Source organism: Mastigoproctus giganteus, chromosome 1 (assembly GCF_048544385.1).
Source record: "Mastigoproctus giganteus isolate SK-2022 chromosome 1, ASM4854438v1, whole genome shotgun sequence".
Classification (NCBI taxonomy): domain Eukaryota; kingdom Metazoa; phylum Arthropoda; class Arachnida; order Uropygi; family Thelyphonidae; genus Mastigoproctus; species Mastigoproctus giganteus.
The window spans coordinates 41,549,899-41,564,671 of record NC_143575.1 but is presented as its reverse complement, the minus strand read 5'-3'; the positions used below and the strand labels follow the sequence as shown (position 1 = coordinate 41,564,671).

At 36.5% G+C, this 14,773-nt stretch overlaps 1 protein-coding gene across 1 annotated transcript in view; it reads right to left on the bottom strand.

The window, feature by feature from the left end:
• SREBP (Sterol regulatory element binding protein) overlaps positions 1 to 7,453 on the bottom strand; it is a 127,336-nt gene extending 119,883 nt beyond the window's left edge. The window contains exon 1 of the mRNA XM_090372392.1: positions 7,335 to 7,453. Within this exon, the coding sequence (XP_090228518.1) occupies positions 7,335 to 7,434 (100 nt within the window). The 5' untranslated portion in view covers positions 7,435 to 7,453. The remainder of the gene's footprint in view (positions 1 to 7,334) is intronic.
• Positions 7,454 to 14,773: the final 7,320 nt, after the last annotated feature.

The following is a 14,773-nucleotide window of genomic DNA, read 5'->3' as shown; positions in this document are numbered from 1 at the left end:
CTGCCTCAATAGCAGCAGTAAATATTCTTGCACCCTTTCTATTTAAGTGTACCCCATCCCTGTAGAAGCAGTCTCTCCTGTCAACAAGTACAGACCATGCTGAAAAAATTTCTACCCCTTGAGCTTTACATAATCTCTCCAGGGCTGAATTGATCGACAATGCTCTCTCATATACTCCTTCCTATCGAGTCTGGGCAGAATTGCAGAAGACACTTTCATATTCAACCCTAACTCACGACTTTTTTTCAACATTGGCCTGTACTTGTTAGGACATGGTCTAGCCGAGGAGGATGTCTTTGTGTGTGTGCTAGGTGCAGAGAGTGCGACGAAATTGGAAGTGGGTGTCCATGACAGTTTCAGGTAGATGCCCTCATAGCAATTAAAATGAGGGACCCATCAAGTTCTCAGCTGCCCAACTCAACAGCAGAGCTCACTGGTCCCACAGGAGCTGGTTATTGTAGGTGACTATTGTCAGGAAAAAGGGAAATATATCCTGCAAAAAGAATAGGTTGAACAGGGGCAAAAGTTGATGACATTGTAGAGCAGATATCATCTTTTAAGGGCACAAAAGGTGATATTGTTGTACAGGTTGGCACTAACAACATTAAGTATAAAAGATCTGCAGACGTACTTAACAAGTACAGGTCAATGTTGAAAAAAAGTCCAAGGTAAGGGTTGAATTTAAAAGTGTCTGCAATTCTGCCCAGACACAATAGGAGGGAGTATATGATGAGAGCCTTGTCAATCAATTCAGCCCTGGAGAGATTGTGCAAGGCTCATGGGGTAGAACCTTTCTTAGCGTTGTCTGTGCTTGTTAACAGGAGAGACTGCTTCTACAGGAATGGGATACATTTAAATAGAAAGGGTGCAAGAATATTTGCTGATGCATAGACTAATAGATCAACAGTAACTACTGGGAGAGGTGAAAGTGATTCTTGCACTGCTTCTATAGGAATGAACAGCAGTCTGCAAAACAAAGTGCTGGGGATTCCAAGGACTGCTGGGAGTCATCACGGAACAAGTAAATACATGGGCTGTGTTACTAAGAACAGGTGCATGTATACTTGCATGTACACCAATGCAAGTATATAAATAAATGCAAAATTCTTCAAATTTATTTGATGAATTTGAAGTGCCGATCAAAACATCAAACGCAGATATTGTTGGGATAACAGAGGCATCGTATCACACAGATATAAGGAATGCGGAATTGGAATTTGGGGAGTACAACATTTACAGAAAGCATAGACAGGATAGGAAAGGAGGAGGGGGGTTATGCTATTAGTTAAGAAACAAAATCCAAGGAAGTGCAGCCAGTCGACACCGCTGGACAGTGCAAGTTGGAGTCAGTTTGGTGGGACATGAGCACTGGGAAAACAAAATTGAGAGCAGGAGTGTGTTATAGGCCTAATGACTCTGATGAGTAAAATGAACAAATGTACACAGAGGAGTAATACTCTTGATCTGATTATTAGCAGTGATTCTTCATGAATTAAGAATCTGCAGATAAAAGATCCACTAGGTGGCAATAATCACAGTGCACTGATGTGTGATTTACTCAAAGATGTAACTACCATCAGGCATAAAGGGAAGGGCTTTCATAAAGGTGAGTACAGTGGTGTCAGACAGTTTTTAAACAAGGCAGAACTAGACAAACATTTGGACTGAATGGATGGGTGAAATGGTAAGGTTTTATTCTAATGCTAAATATCATGCAAATATTGGCCTGGAATAGTTTAATTGTTTTAATGGATCCCGAAACAACTGGATATAGAAGATTATGGTCATCTGCTAGAACTAGACAAACATTTGGACTGAATGGATGGGTGAAATGGTAAGGTTTTATTCTAATGCTAAATATCATGCAAATATTGGCCTGGAATAGTTTAATTGTTTTAATGGATCCCGAAACAACTGGATATAGAAGATTATGGTCATCTGCTAGAACTAGACAAACATTTGGACTCTAGTTATTTGATACTAGATGGACAACTTGCCTTCAACCTGGTACTGTTAACTTCTGGCAATCTGATTCATAAAGGCATGTGGAAATATAATGCATACCTATACATTGTTTATCCAAGGAAGTCCTCCTTCCATCATCTATCAATTACCCTGACAATATATTGTCAAAGTATATAAATACTGGTAAATATCTGCACATTCACTACTGCATGAGCATGCATTACACTCCAGAATCCACCCCAATGCTAATTTTTTGGGCAGGAAAAAATTATTTTGCCTAAGAACTCAAACCTTCACATTACATATAATATACAAAAAAAATTTATTCTAGTGCAGTATTTTTGTTTTTTAAATTTGATAATCCTTTTAAACTGAAGAGCATTCCTACCAATCACATAGGTATGCTAGATACAGAAACTTCTTCACTGCATGCAGTATTTATATAGATTAAAATTTAAAACATATGTTATGGTTGCCTCTCAAGATCATCATTATGGTAAAAGAACAGAAAAAAAAAAAAAAAAAACTGAAATTTAATTTTCATCCTGTGTTCCCTAACATGCTATTTTAACCACTGTCCAATCTAAAATGGTATATAGTACAGGCTTGTTGGCAGAATTCAAATGAGTTTTTTCATAACAAGCGATAAAAAAAAAATTCAGTTTATTTCTCAAGATGGTCAAAATATAAAGAATTTACATTGTAACTGTACATACATATACAGAATTAACAGCAAACAGAATTTAAGTACCACAGTTCTCCATCAGCCATGCAATTTTTGAAGCAGCATACCTGTAATTAAGCTCAAACCCACAAACTCCTTACTTGTGTCTGGGTATGCCACCACAAGAAGAAAGATGTGGGTTAATTTTCTCCTTTAAATACTGTTTTTAATTTTTTGAATAGTGAGAAAAGTCATTTTACCACAGGAAAAGATCTCAAAATGAGGTCATAATTAAACAAAGGTTGCCATCTTTGATATGTATATTAGCATGCCACTTTCTTCTCTGGGGTGAAAAGCCACTACAGGGGTAAAAAAAAAATACAGTATGTATTTCAAATAAAAGTAAAAAATAATAATAAATTTCTGATACTTTTCAGTACTTTTTACGGAAATTTTAAAATATGGATTACCAGTATTCAGACTTACCTTTAAAGAAATTCTAAAATACAGATCAGAAGAAATTTAACTCCCCAAGTTCAGCAACTTTGGACAGTCGTGGTGAAAATGCTTTAGGCAGTGTGCCTTAATCTCTTTTTGCTACTAAGGACACCTTTTATTATTTTTATTCCAGATCCCATTTTTTTTTTTAAATTCCACCAGGCTATTTTTACCAAAATTAATAAAAATAATCTAACTCATTTTCCCATACTCTGCTATAAAGTCTCCAAATTACATTAAGCAATAAAAATTAAAAGAAAAAAAAAATCGAAAAATTGTGCAAAGATAATCCACAAACTGCATAACTTACTGTGCTGAGAACAATTCGCAGATCACAAGTTGAGAACCACTAACCCCCAAGGCATGGTTCATTCTCCACCACACATGGAACTTTTTGTGGAAGAATTAAATCTTAAAACGACACTACTTTTTGAACTGATTTATCAAGAAAGAAACAATAAGTGGCAACTGTTCTGTGAGGTTTTCCAACATAGTAAAATATACAAAGAACTGACTGAGTTAAAATACTACATAATGATATAAACATGGAGAAAAATTACAGAGGAAACAGATCATAGCCTACAGCAACAATAATAGCAGTTATGATCCAATTATTTTAAGGTAACAAAATAATAACTGGCTATGAGAGAGATGGCTATCAAATTATAATGGATATAAACTTTCTGTGCTGCTGTTTTGCAATTTTGAAGTCTGTGATTTTGTCATGGAATGAAGCTGGATCTCTGAGGTAACTTCAGGGTAAAATATCACATGGATCCAATCATGTCATGATGCTGGCTTCAGTTTGCTATCTTGTCACACAAATACACTGGTTCTTAAGCTGGCCTCACTGAAAGTGGTCATACAGATGCAGACAAATGGCACACTACTGGATGTCAATGGGGAGGGGAGGGAAAGGTTGTCTGTACACACTGCTCACCTTATCTGAAATCTTATTGTTTTAGGAAAGTGATTAGAAGAGATATAAAATGATACATATAAATCAGTTAACAAAAGTGTTTTCAGTTTAAACTTCACTATTATGAACATGACAATTTATTTTTAAAATCTTCATAATATTAACAATTAGAAAAAAAGTTCATTCTGAAATATTCCCACATGAGAATGTCATGAGCTTCCGTATAATGGTACAGTATATGAATATCAGCATACATAACCGAATAAGTACTGGTGTTTATGTCGCGACATTATATATACTGTATAAAAAAAATTAAGCTTATGATTACATTCTGGTGTGGAAGAGTGCAGGGGCTTGCACTTGGGGAGTGGCAGCCTCAAAGTGATTTGTGTGGTTGGTGGGTTTGAGCTGGGGTTAACTGCAAAGTTCTCTGGGCAATGTCAATGGATGGTAGCAGTGCCACAGGCTGTAGTTGTGCGTTTACATGCAGAGATGGAGAAGTTGCATTCATGCTGTATGGGGTGGTTATGGAACTAAGATTGGGGTGATGTGTTCAGCTGTGGAGACTGCACCTGGAAAAAGGGGGGTATCAAGTTTTTCAAAGAGCTAAGGGTGGGCAGCATCTGTGTAAGAGAGGACATCAGAGGTGGCTGCAGACTTTGAGGGCTGCACATCTCAGAGGGGACTTGATGTATTAGTAGTGGCAAATGATGCAAGAAAGAAAACAAGCTTATGAAGCATCATCCAAAAAAAAAAAAATCCCACATCACCTCCAATAATTTGTCTAGTTCTTCCTTGAATTTATTCAAAAATAGATGGAAGTTTGTTTCAACAATCAACCACCTGCTCGCTGAAGGCAAACTTCCACACATCTATCTTGTAACCGTCCTTCCTCAATTTGAATTTTTCTCCCCCACATGTGTAGTCCAAGCAAGAAGAATGCCATCAGCATCACACCTACCTAACTTATTCAAAGCCTCAATCAAATCACATCACATGTGCCTAGTCTCTAGATGCTGCAATTTGCAGAATGAAACCTTCTTGATAAGACCACCTTTTTGTTCCTTTCACCAATCTCATTGCCCTTCTCTGCACCCATTCCAGCAGTTCCACATCCTCATTTCATATTTAAATATAAAATGAGGCCTCCAGACCTGTATGCAGCCTAAGCATTGTCTTGCACAATGGAATAATCACCTACTTATGCCTGCTAGCAAAGTTCCTGTATAATGCAAAACCCCCATGGGCTGTCCCTGCAGCCTATCAGCACTGCCCAGAGAACTTCATATTTGACTTGCACAATTATACCCAAGTCTTTTTCATTTTCCACTACCCTGAGTGTAGTGCCACACTGGTATGTTAATCTGAAATTACTGCTATCCATATGTAGTACCATGCATTCATCAATGTTAAACTTCAACAGCCATTTCTCAGACCATTGGCCTAATTTTTCTAGATCTTGTTGCAGTAGCTTACCTTGTTTACTGTCATTAATCACTCTGCCAACCTACATATCACCTGAAAACTTTGATATACCTTCCTCAATATAATCAATAAGGTGCATGTATGAGAGATGAATGAGGATAGAAGCATATTCATTGTTAGAAATTATTCTAGAACTAGAGTCTTTAAAAACTCTGGGGGAAGAGAAGTTTAGATGGATTGGAGAAGTAAGTTCTTCAGATGGTTGACTTTTTAAACCTCCCATTTGTAATTGGAGAAGTGGGTAGTTTGAATGAATTCAAGGATAAACTATTAGATGGGATAGACATGTAATATGGATAGTATTAGCTTTCCCCCCCCCCCCTTTTAGCTAATGCTGTAAAAGTTTGCTTTCTTACATCATTTGCCAATACTAATACAACACACAGACAAAACAGTTGTAAAGTTTTCTTTTAGCCAGGAAGCTTTTAATTACTAGAGTAAGTTGCCTCCATGGTGGGGAGGGGGGATTTCAGGCTCACGGCTTAGAGAAATTCGAGTCATCTGGCTAGACACCTATGTGAGAATAGAATCAAATAATAAAATTATTTTTTGCAGCAAAAGTCCAGGGCTTCCTTGCACCATATGACTAATACTATTATTATGCTTCATACAGCAATGTGTTCTAATGAGCACAAAAAAAAAAAAAAAAAAAAAAAAGCAGTAATTAGGCTGAAGTGAAAACTATAGATTCTCTTGTCCCCTCCCCCAGCAAAATACTGTTTTTCCCTATGCTCTGTAACCATCCAGAAACAAAAGTCAGATCCTCCCCAGGCTGGAACTTACCAATTATGGTTGTATTTCCCCCCCCCCCCACCAAGGGCGGACCCACAGGATTATAAACCTTTTAAGACAGTAAATGACAAAATACTACTTAGGTTACAGATGGGTGACCTGCTTTTTTTTTTTTTTTTTTTTTTTTGCTGATGTTGTAAAGCTTGCTTTCTTGCATCATTTGCTATTATTACTACTACAACGAAAATAAAGTACACGTGGTACCAGGATGGCAACCAAATATAGGGTGAAGCCTCAATAACTGAATATATTAACTCCATAAAAAATAATAAACTTATCTACAAATTCATAAAGCAAGTCGCACTGTTCGGCCTCTATACAAGTCATCTGTAAAACAAGTTCTTATTAGCAATTTCGGATAATCGGGACCACAGGGAAGTAAGATGGGGCTCACATCTGGTGGGTTATGGGCTTGGCACACCCAGGGTCCTGGGCGTGGATATCATCATTCTTCTCTTTTTTGGTGATTCCCTTCTATTTCTGTCTCTCTCTCAGGATTTTTTTTTTTTTTTTGGCAGGTGCAGTATAAGCCTCAGGCTTCCTTGCACTATAGGGTTAATAATAATATGTTACTCTGTGACCGGGACTGTCGATTATAATGTAAATCGTCAGCTCCCCCTACAGGTGGTATGTCTCGCGATATCTGAATAACGTTTCGTCTTTCAAGTTCCACCCCATCTAATGGTCTTTTTTTATTTTTTGTTTGAATTTTTAAAATTTCTTTTCTATTCCATAGTTTTTATTGATCAACTGTTTTATAATTCTGCTTTAATCCAATACAGCAATATATTTATTATTAAACTATGATTAAAGATATTAGTAAAAAATACACTTCCAAACTACACGATCCACAACGAACCCATTCGACTTCAAAATAACATTTCGTAATAATGCGCAGCTAAGGCCATCTACTACAAACAGTAATAGACACGCACATTACAAATATCAGAAGAAAGTATCATTTTTATTATTATTAAATAATACAAAACAATATGTTATTATGATGCATACCATCCACTTCACCAGGGGGTGGCTCGCATTCAAATTCATTTTTCACGGTTCCCATGGCTTCTAAATCAGAAGAAAATACCCATCCACTTGGATCTGCCATTTTCACTTCTTATTGTCGTAATGTCATTTGAACGCTCTGGCGAGTCTAACAGCCAATAACGTGCATACATTGAAATCGCGCGATTAAACGTCACAAATGATTCACCTAATGTTGCCGTTTACGGAACTCGTAGCACGTGGAAGCGGATATTATAATAGACATGTAAACAGAGTTTTTTTGTTTTGTTCTGTATTCATTTTTTTCAGAAGAAATGATAATAAAAATTAACGCATTACAAATATTAACTGTTGACAATGTTTTTTTTATGATTCTTCAACAAAAATAATATAATCTTTGTAGTCTGGTACACTGTTCATGCTTTCGTTGTGTAGTAATTTTCTTCAGTATGATAAAACAAATGCATATACACGATGTTACTCACAGAGTAAAGTAGTAGCAACAGTATTCATATAGTGCAAGGAAGCCTACACTGGCAAAAAAAAAAACAAAAACCACCAAGTAGCTAAGATAATACAAACTATACGTTTCCCTCCTCATACAGGTAACTGTACGAGAATCCAGTTGACCTTTAATTTATCGATTCATTCATGGCTTTATTGCATACCCAAGGCACACAACATGTGCCTTGAGTATGCAATAAAGAGTTCTTATTCAAACTGTCAGCCTCAACTACCTGCGAGGGCAACTTGTTGCAGCAATCAACGACTCGCTGGCTAAAAGAAAACTTCCTACAATCTAATCTAAACTTTGACCCTTGTAGTTTGAAAAGTAACGCAAGAAGAAAAAGAACAGGCGGTTCAAGAGCACTAACTTTTCTTCCAATTATGTACTAACGCATATCAGTGCGACTAAAGCCTGAGGTGTCGGTATATTGTCTGTAAACTACGTCTATTATAAGGTTGATATGCCTGTTTGTTGGGCGAAAATCCGAGGAGATCCCGGGAGAAAAACTTTTTTTGTCGCATACATTCCCCGCACGAGACTAAGTAACTCCAATATGTTGTAAAAAAAAAATAAATAAAATAATAATAAATATAAATTGCTGGTGTCATTGACGGGATTAGCATTCAGGCCTTTCCCACAAGAAGAGTTCAAGACGGTGGAGGATTTCGGTGTAGAAGACTCGGGCTTACAAGTTTCTGTTAGGGAAGTGGAACTCTTGCTAAAGGAAGGAATGGCAAAATCACCTGGACCCGGAGGCGTTTATATGGAACTTCTGAAATACGGAGGAAGAGGAGTGGCTGTTCTGATACAAAAACTCTTAAACGGTATACTGAGAGGAGAAGAAATACCGAAAGAAATGACAACAGGATATATCACATCAATTTATAAGAAGGGCGATTAGAAAAGCTGTTCAAATTACAGAGGAATATGCATCTTTTTTTTTTTTTTTTTTTTTTGTAGTTGTTGGCGCATCGGCTTCTGTGGCCATAATGCACCTCCCAAGGTTTTTGCAGTACTTTGATCCAAGCCCAAGGCAGGATTCGAACCCACGACCTTTGGGTTGCCAGGCAGGCACTTTACCCACCCGGTCGGCCAAATATGCATCCTGAACCCGCTGTTAAAGATTCTTGGAAGATGGTTCAGGCACCATTTAGAAGCCCGAATCGAGGTGTCAGAAGAACAAAGTGGGTTTTTCAGCCGGGAGGTCATGTATATACTATATCTCAACAGTATGATAGATCCTTGAAAAATGCCAATCAAAAGGAAAAGAAATCTTTATGATTTTCATTAACTTTTAAAATACAGATCAGCAGAAAAGGCATATGACAGTGTTCCAAGAAAACTCTTATGGGAAGCACTGAAAGAGGCAAATATTGATGGACAACTGATTAACATTATTAAGACAATTTACAGGAATAACAGATGCAGAATTAAAGTGGAATCAGCTTTGTCACCTGAATTCCACACTTCAAAAGGCTTATTACAAGGCTGTTGCATGTCACCAACACTTCAAAATTTATATCGACATCTACCTAAGATCCTGTTCAAAAAAATGCAATAAAATGGGATTGCCAATCAATAAGAACATCTATATTCACAATTTACTTTTTGCAGACAATCAGGTGGTGATAGTACAAGACAGAATATGCAGACTATGCATGTCATCAATTGTTTGAGGAATATAAACAATGGGGTCTAAAAATCAATTTTAGCAAGACTGAAATGCTGTCTTCAGGATCAGGACACATTCTAAATATTGCAGGTTTTAAAATCAAACAAGTCAATAAATTCAAATATTTGGGATCAATCTTACAAAGTGATGGATCATCCCAAGCAGAGATCAATAAGAGAATTGCAGTTAATTCTGTTCTATGGGAATTGAAGTAAATTCTGTTCTATGGAGCAGAAATATCCTAAATAAAACAAAGAAACTTATATTTCAAATTATTGTACAAAGTCTTCTATTGTATGGAGCTGAAACCTGGACGTTGAATAGGCAAGTGGAAAACAAATTGCTCTCCACAGAAATGGATTTTTGGAGACGCTCAGCAAGAAATTCTAGAAGAGACAGAAAACAGAACAAAGAAATAAGTGAGAAAATGGAAGTGAAAGAGAATATTATTTACCCTATCAAAAAAAGCGTTTAACATGGTATGGACATGTAAAACCGATGCAAGAAACCAGATATCCAAAGGCTATCCTGGAAGAAGGAGAAGAGGAAGACCTAGGAGGATATGGATGGATGGAGTGCATGAGAGCCCGAGGCTTAACCGACCAAGACACTTTGAGCCGCACTTTATGGCGGGAAAAAATTCCTACCAAAAAATAACTTGTAGGCTGAGGAAACCCATTGTAAATGGAAACTCCTCTTGAAGAAGAAGCCTTTTCCACATGGTGTGGGCAGAATGGTTACTGTATCCACTTGCAACCTGCAAGGGCCCATACTAACACTGTGCAAAACAAGACCATGAGACGCCTATGCGCTTCCCACTAAAGAAAATTCTGTCATTATCGATGCTTATGACGAACTGGAATGGCGGCCAACTCCGAATCTGAGCCCTATTGGTTGGTTGTCATTGGGTTTAGGAGCATCGGCAACTAAGGCCATGTAGCTCCGTGTATGTTGTCTCTAAATTGCGTGTTCTGAGCAGTGGCATTACTATGCCAATGTGGTGATTTGGGGCCCAAGATCGAAAGGGGGGCCCCCTGTCTGAAACAAAAAAAAATCGAGTAAAATGCCCCCCTGTCTGAAACAAAAAAAAATCGAGTAAAATGCCCCCCTGTCTGAAACAAAAAAAAATTGAGTAAAAATGTAAGTTTTTTAGTTATGTTTATGATTAAATTTACATGACTACGAACAATAACTTTTTCCACACAAAGCATGTTTATTGTTAGTTAACTGCACAGCACAAGCAAAATTGCAGTGAATAGAGATGAAATGGTATTAGCATAGCAGCAATTTTTAAGTTTCAGGGTAATTTTTAAGGATTTTTTACCAAAACAAATATTTTTTGGGGGGGGGCTGAAATTCCATGGGCAAAAGTGCCTCAACCCCTCTTGCATTGTCTTATAAGATCCACATACTGCACCAATTAACGGTACTGTACATCATCCCTAACACAGCACAGACTGCTTTACAATTTCTAGCTACAGAGGGCAGATGACATCTTAGGAATGTTTTATGATGAACAAGGCTTGTTTCTAGCTAAACAGAAGTGTGAAAATGATCTGTAATTGTCTGGTATGGAAAACATTGCCTCTGTGTGTTATAATAAAATTCTAATGATTAGCATTCACTGGCTAAACCAAAACTTCATACAATGCTCTCTATACCTCTCAAACTCAGGCCTTCCTACTCCAAGTGGAAAGGACTGAGTTGTATCCCATCAATGAAGCAAGTAATTTTTATGTCTTTTTTGAGAGTTGCATGGTTTTTTTGCTTCTGGAGACTTTTCGGTCAGCAAACAAGCTGACCAAAAAATATATGCAGTTACAGACACCTCGGAGTCTTGTTTTGGTGTGTAACACACATGCACACACACACACTGTCCCCTGCTTCAACTGTCAATACATGAAAATTTCATCTTCATTCATTTTGCTGTCGCCATTATAAAATTATTAGATACCCTCAAAAGAAGCTGGTCACCAAGTTATGATAACCCCTATATTTGAAGTTGATGTTTGATCTGGTATGGGCACTATTGATCTCTCCAGATGTTGCCATATTTGAACCCTTTCATGAAAATCATCTCTTTTTTGTGTGTGTGTGTGTGTGTGTGGTTTCCCTTACTGGATATGTTCCAAGTCCAGGCTCACAATTGCTTTATATAATAAAATTATAATTTCCCTCTTTCTACAAACTTCCACAAATCACTGACAGATCACATGGATCCTCCCTGACACCTGTATTGACTTTTCTCTACTGTCAACTGTATGCTATCTAGATCACACATGATGATGTTCAAGTCCAGTATATTCTTTCCCCAGTACTTCTCCTAACAGTGATATCAATAAATCACCTAGTTGATTGAAAAATTTTGAAACCCATGGTGAGTTCCTTCCCAATTATTTCAATCAATAATGGGCACATTGAAACCTTCTCACCTTTATAATTAAATTTTGAAATAATAATTATTATATAAAAGCTTGTAGTTTTTATAATTTATAGTAGCTATATTTGATTTTTAGTATCTAAAGTATCGAATGCTTCTTTTTGAATTAATAATGTAGATCAGGTAACAGCACTTGTAGTGATATTTTTAAAATGAACTCTACATTCATTAACTGTGATGGATTTGTTTAATGTACCATTGCATATCAGTGCATATGGCCACGGCCACATTTGCTGTACTCTAGTTTCACCACTGGGCTTCTTGATTTAGTTTTTGCTAAATCAATTAATTATCAAGATTTCACCTTCCACAGATGTGGTGTTACCTGTATAGTTTGATAAACTGTGCCACAAACTTGTTAGACATTTTAAAACTTAATCTGCTTTGAAATAAAAAAACCGTGTTAGCCATAGGTTGCTACTGAATCGCAATTTATTTACAGAAAAATCCATTTCAGCTCACTAATGTGAAATATAATATGTGCCAATTTTACCTCAAGGAATTCTTGCACCAGTCTCATTCATGGATAAGACCAGAATCACTGTTTGCCATTATTGGAAAGATTTATCTGCAAGTTTGGACCAGAACAGGCTGAACCGACATATAAAACTGCTTATGTATGGCCTGCTATTTGCTTTGGTGCTTAACATACATCTAACCAAACTTAATCCCTTAACATTTTAAGTACACTTACCTTAATAGCGGCTGCCCTGAATCATAAGTACATTTCTACAGGTACACTTTGTACCTGTAGGAATGTATTCGTAGGATATTCATTGGACAATCCAATCTTGACTGATAATTCACTTTATATTCCCAATGGCAAATAATAATCTTAATTTAAAACTTGGTACATGAATAAATGAAACTGAGTCACTAAAGGAACAAATAGATGCCATAGAGACAAATACAACTAGGAACTCGGAGAATCAAGTATCCAAAATTGATGTGATAATAAAGTAGCTGTTTGTTTATGAGGATCTAAAAAGGGCATTATTCACATGGGAACTAATGACATTAGTCTACACAGACTGAAGATTTGTGGGATAAATAATCCCTATGTTGTAGTTATGGGTATTATACTTTGTACTTTCTTGTCCCTATAAATATGCAATAATCAAGTTATGCACAGACGGACTATTTAATTTGCAGAGTAGTAGTGCCACCTTACAATCATTCAAGTTTTTGTGAAGTGGCAGTAGATAGCAGGAGAGCATTTGTTCATGAATATTTTGACACAGTTTCAATTTTCTGAAACATTGTTTAGTGGCTACAAAGTGCCCATAAGTTCTGCATGATGGAAGATTTGATGACTGCACAACATTTTGTTATATACTATTGTTTGGCATGGTATGAGTGTTATAGAAACTGAGAGAAATGTCAGAGGTTTACAGAGACACGATTTTGAAAAAAGCTGCAGTTTTTAAGTGCCATAGGTACAAATGTATGGCTAATAACTCACAGCTGTGGTTGAGTTCTGCCATTCTAGAGCAAATTCCCAGATTCTGGATGAATATAGAATAACATTCCATCAGCAAAATATCAAACTCAAATGGCAATGCACATGATTGTTAGTTTGTGTTTTGATTTTGCACTTGCTTTATTTTACACCATTTGAACATCTGATCAGAAACAAAATGAGTGTGTAGAGACATGTGTACAGTACACAGTATGTCTGCAACTTACAAAAATTGCTCACTTGTGGCATGCAAACCTAAGGCCATTTAGCAACTACCAAATATGCCAAAACTTGAAACTGTGTCAAGGATATTCAAGCATATTCTTGAACATACCCTCCTGCTCCTGGTTTTCTGAAACTTAAGTTGCATTATAACACTGCCATTCTGTGAATTAAAGATCAGCCCCTGTATAACTTTTCTTTATTGCATACTTATAAAGATAGGAAGATACAAAACATACTAAGCTGAAAAAATGCTGAGAGTTAGGTAAGAATGTATTTGGGTCTGTCATCTTGCTTAGATATGACAGAATGGACTAGGGTCACTGAAAGTAGGTGTATGATGTGAACAGTACCAGTGGCTGACAGACAAGGGTAGCTAAAATGATTTGCCACCATCAGCCAAATTTTGTGTAACCCAAGGATAGTTTCCATTCATTCCCACTTTTTCTTTAGTATTCAGTATTGAACACTAAAGAAAATATGTTTGCAGTGAAATGTAAAGAAACAAAAATGAGGACAAGAGAAACATGTACGATACTGTTACTATAACATGGCCCCCTGGTAACAATTATATTTATTGCTTTTCCCTGTGCTATAGTTATTATTATTAGCCATATAGTGCAAGGAAGTCTGAGGTTTATGCTGCACCAGCCAAAAATAATTCCTGAGTTATCCTGAGAGAAAATCAGAAGTAGAAAGGAATCACCAAGAAAGAGAAGAATGATGATATCCATCACAGGACCATGGTATCGCCGAGTATTATACTCATTGTGATTATCACGAGGTTATTATCCTACCGAACATTTTAGAAAGAAGCCTTACCTTTTCTTATTAGCAACTGTATAAGAATTATTTGTCTATGCAGAAATTGTGCGTTATACCTATTATTGTGTCTATGCAGAAGTATCCTCTTTGTTACACGTTGCATTTGGATTTTACTCCACTAATTACTCCTTTCCAGTCTGCATTATTTAAGTTGAATAAATAATGCACTGTGTTACTGAAAAGCTTATGCATCCATAAGTTAAATTAAAATGATAAAATTTTTATTTTATCAAAAAATTTTGATTTCAAATAACAAAAAATTATTAGTATTAGCAATTAAAAATAAAGAACAGAACAAACAACATTAATACACAAG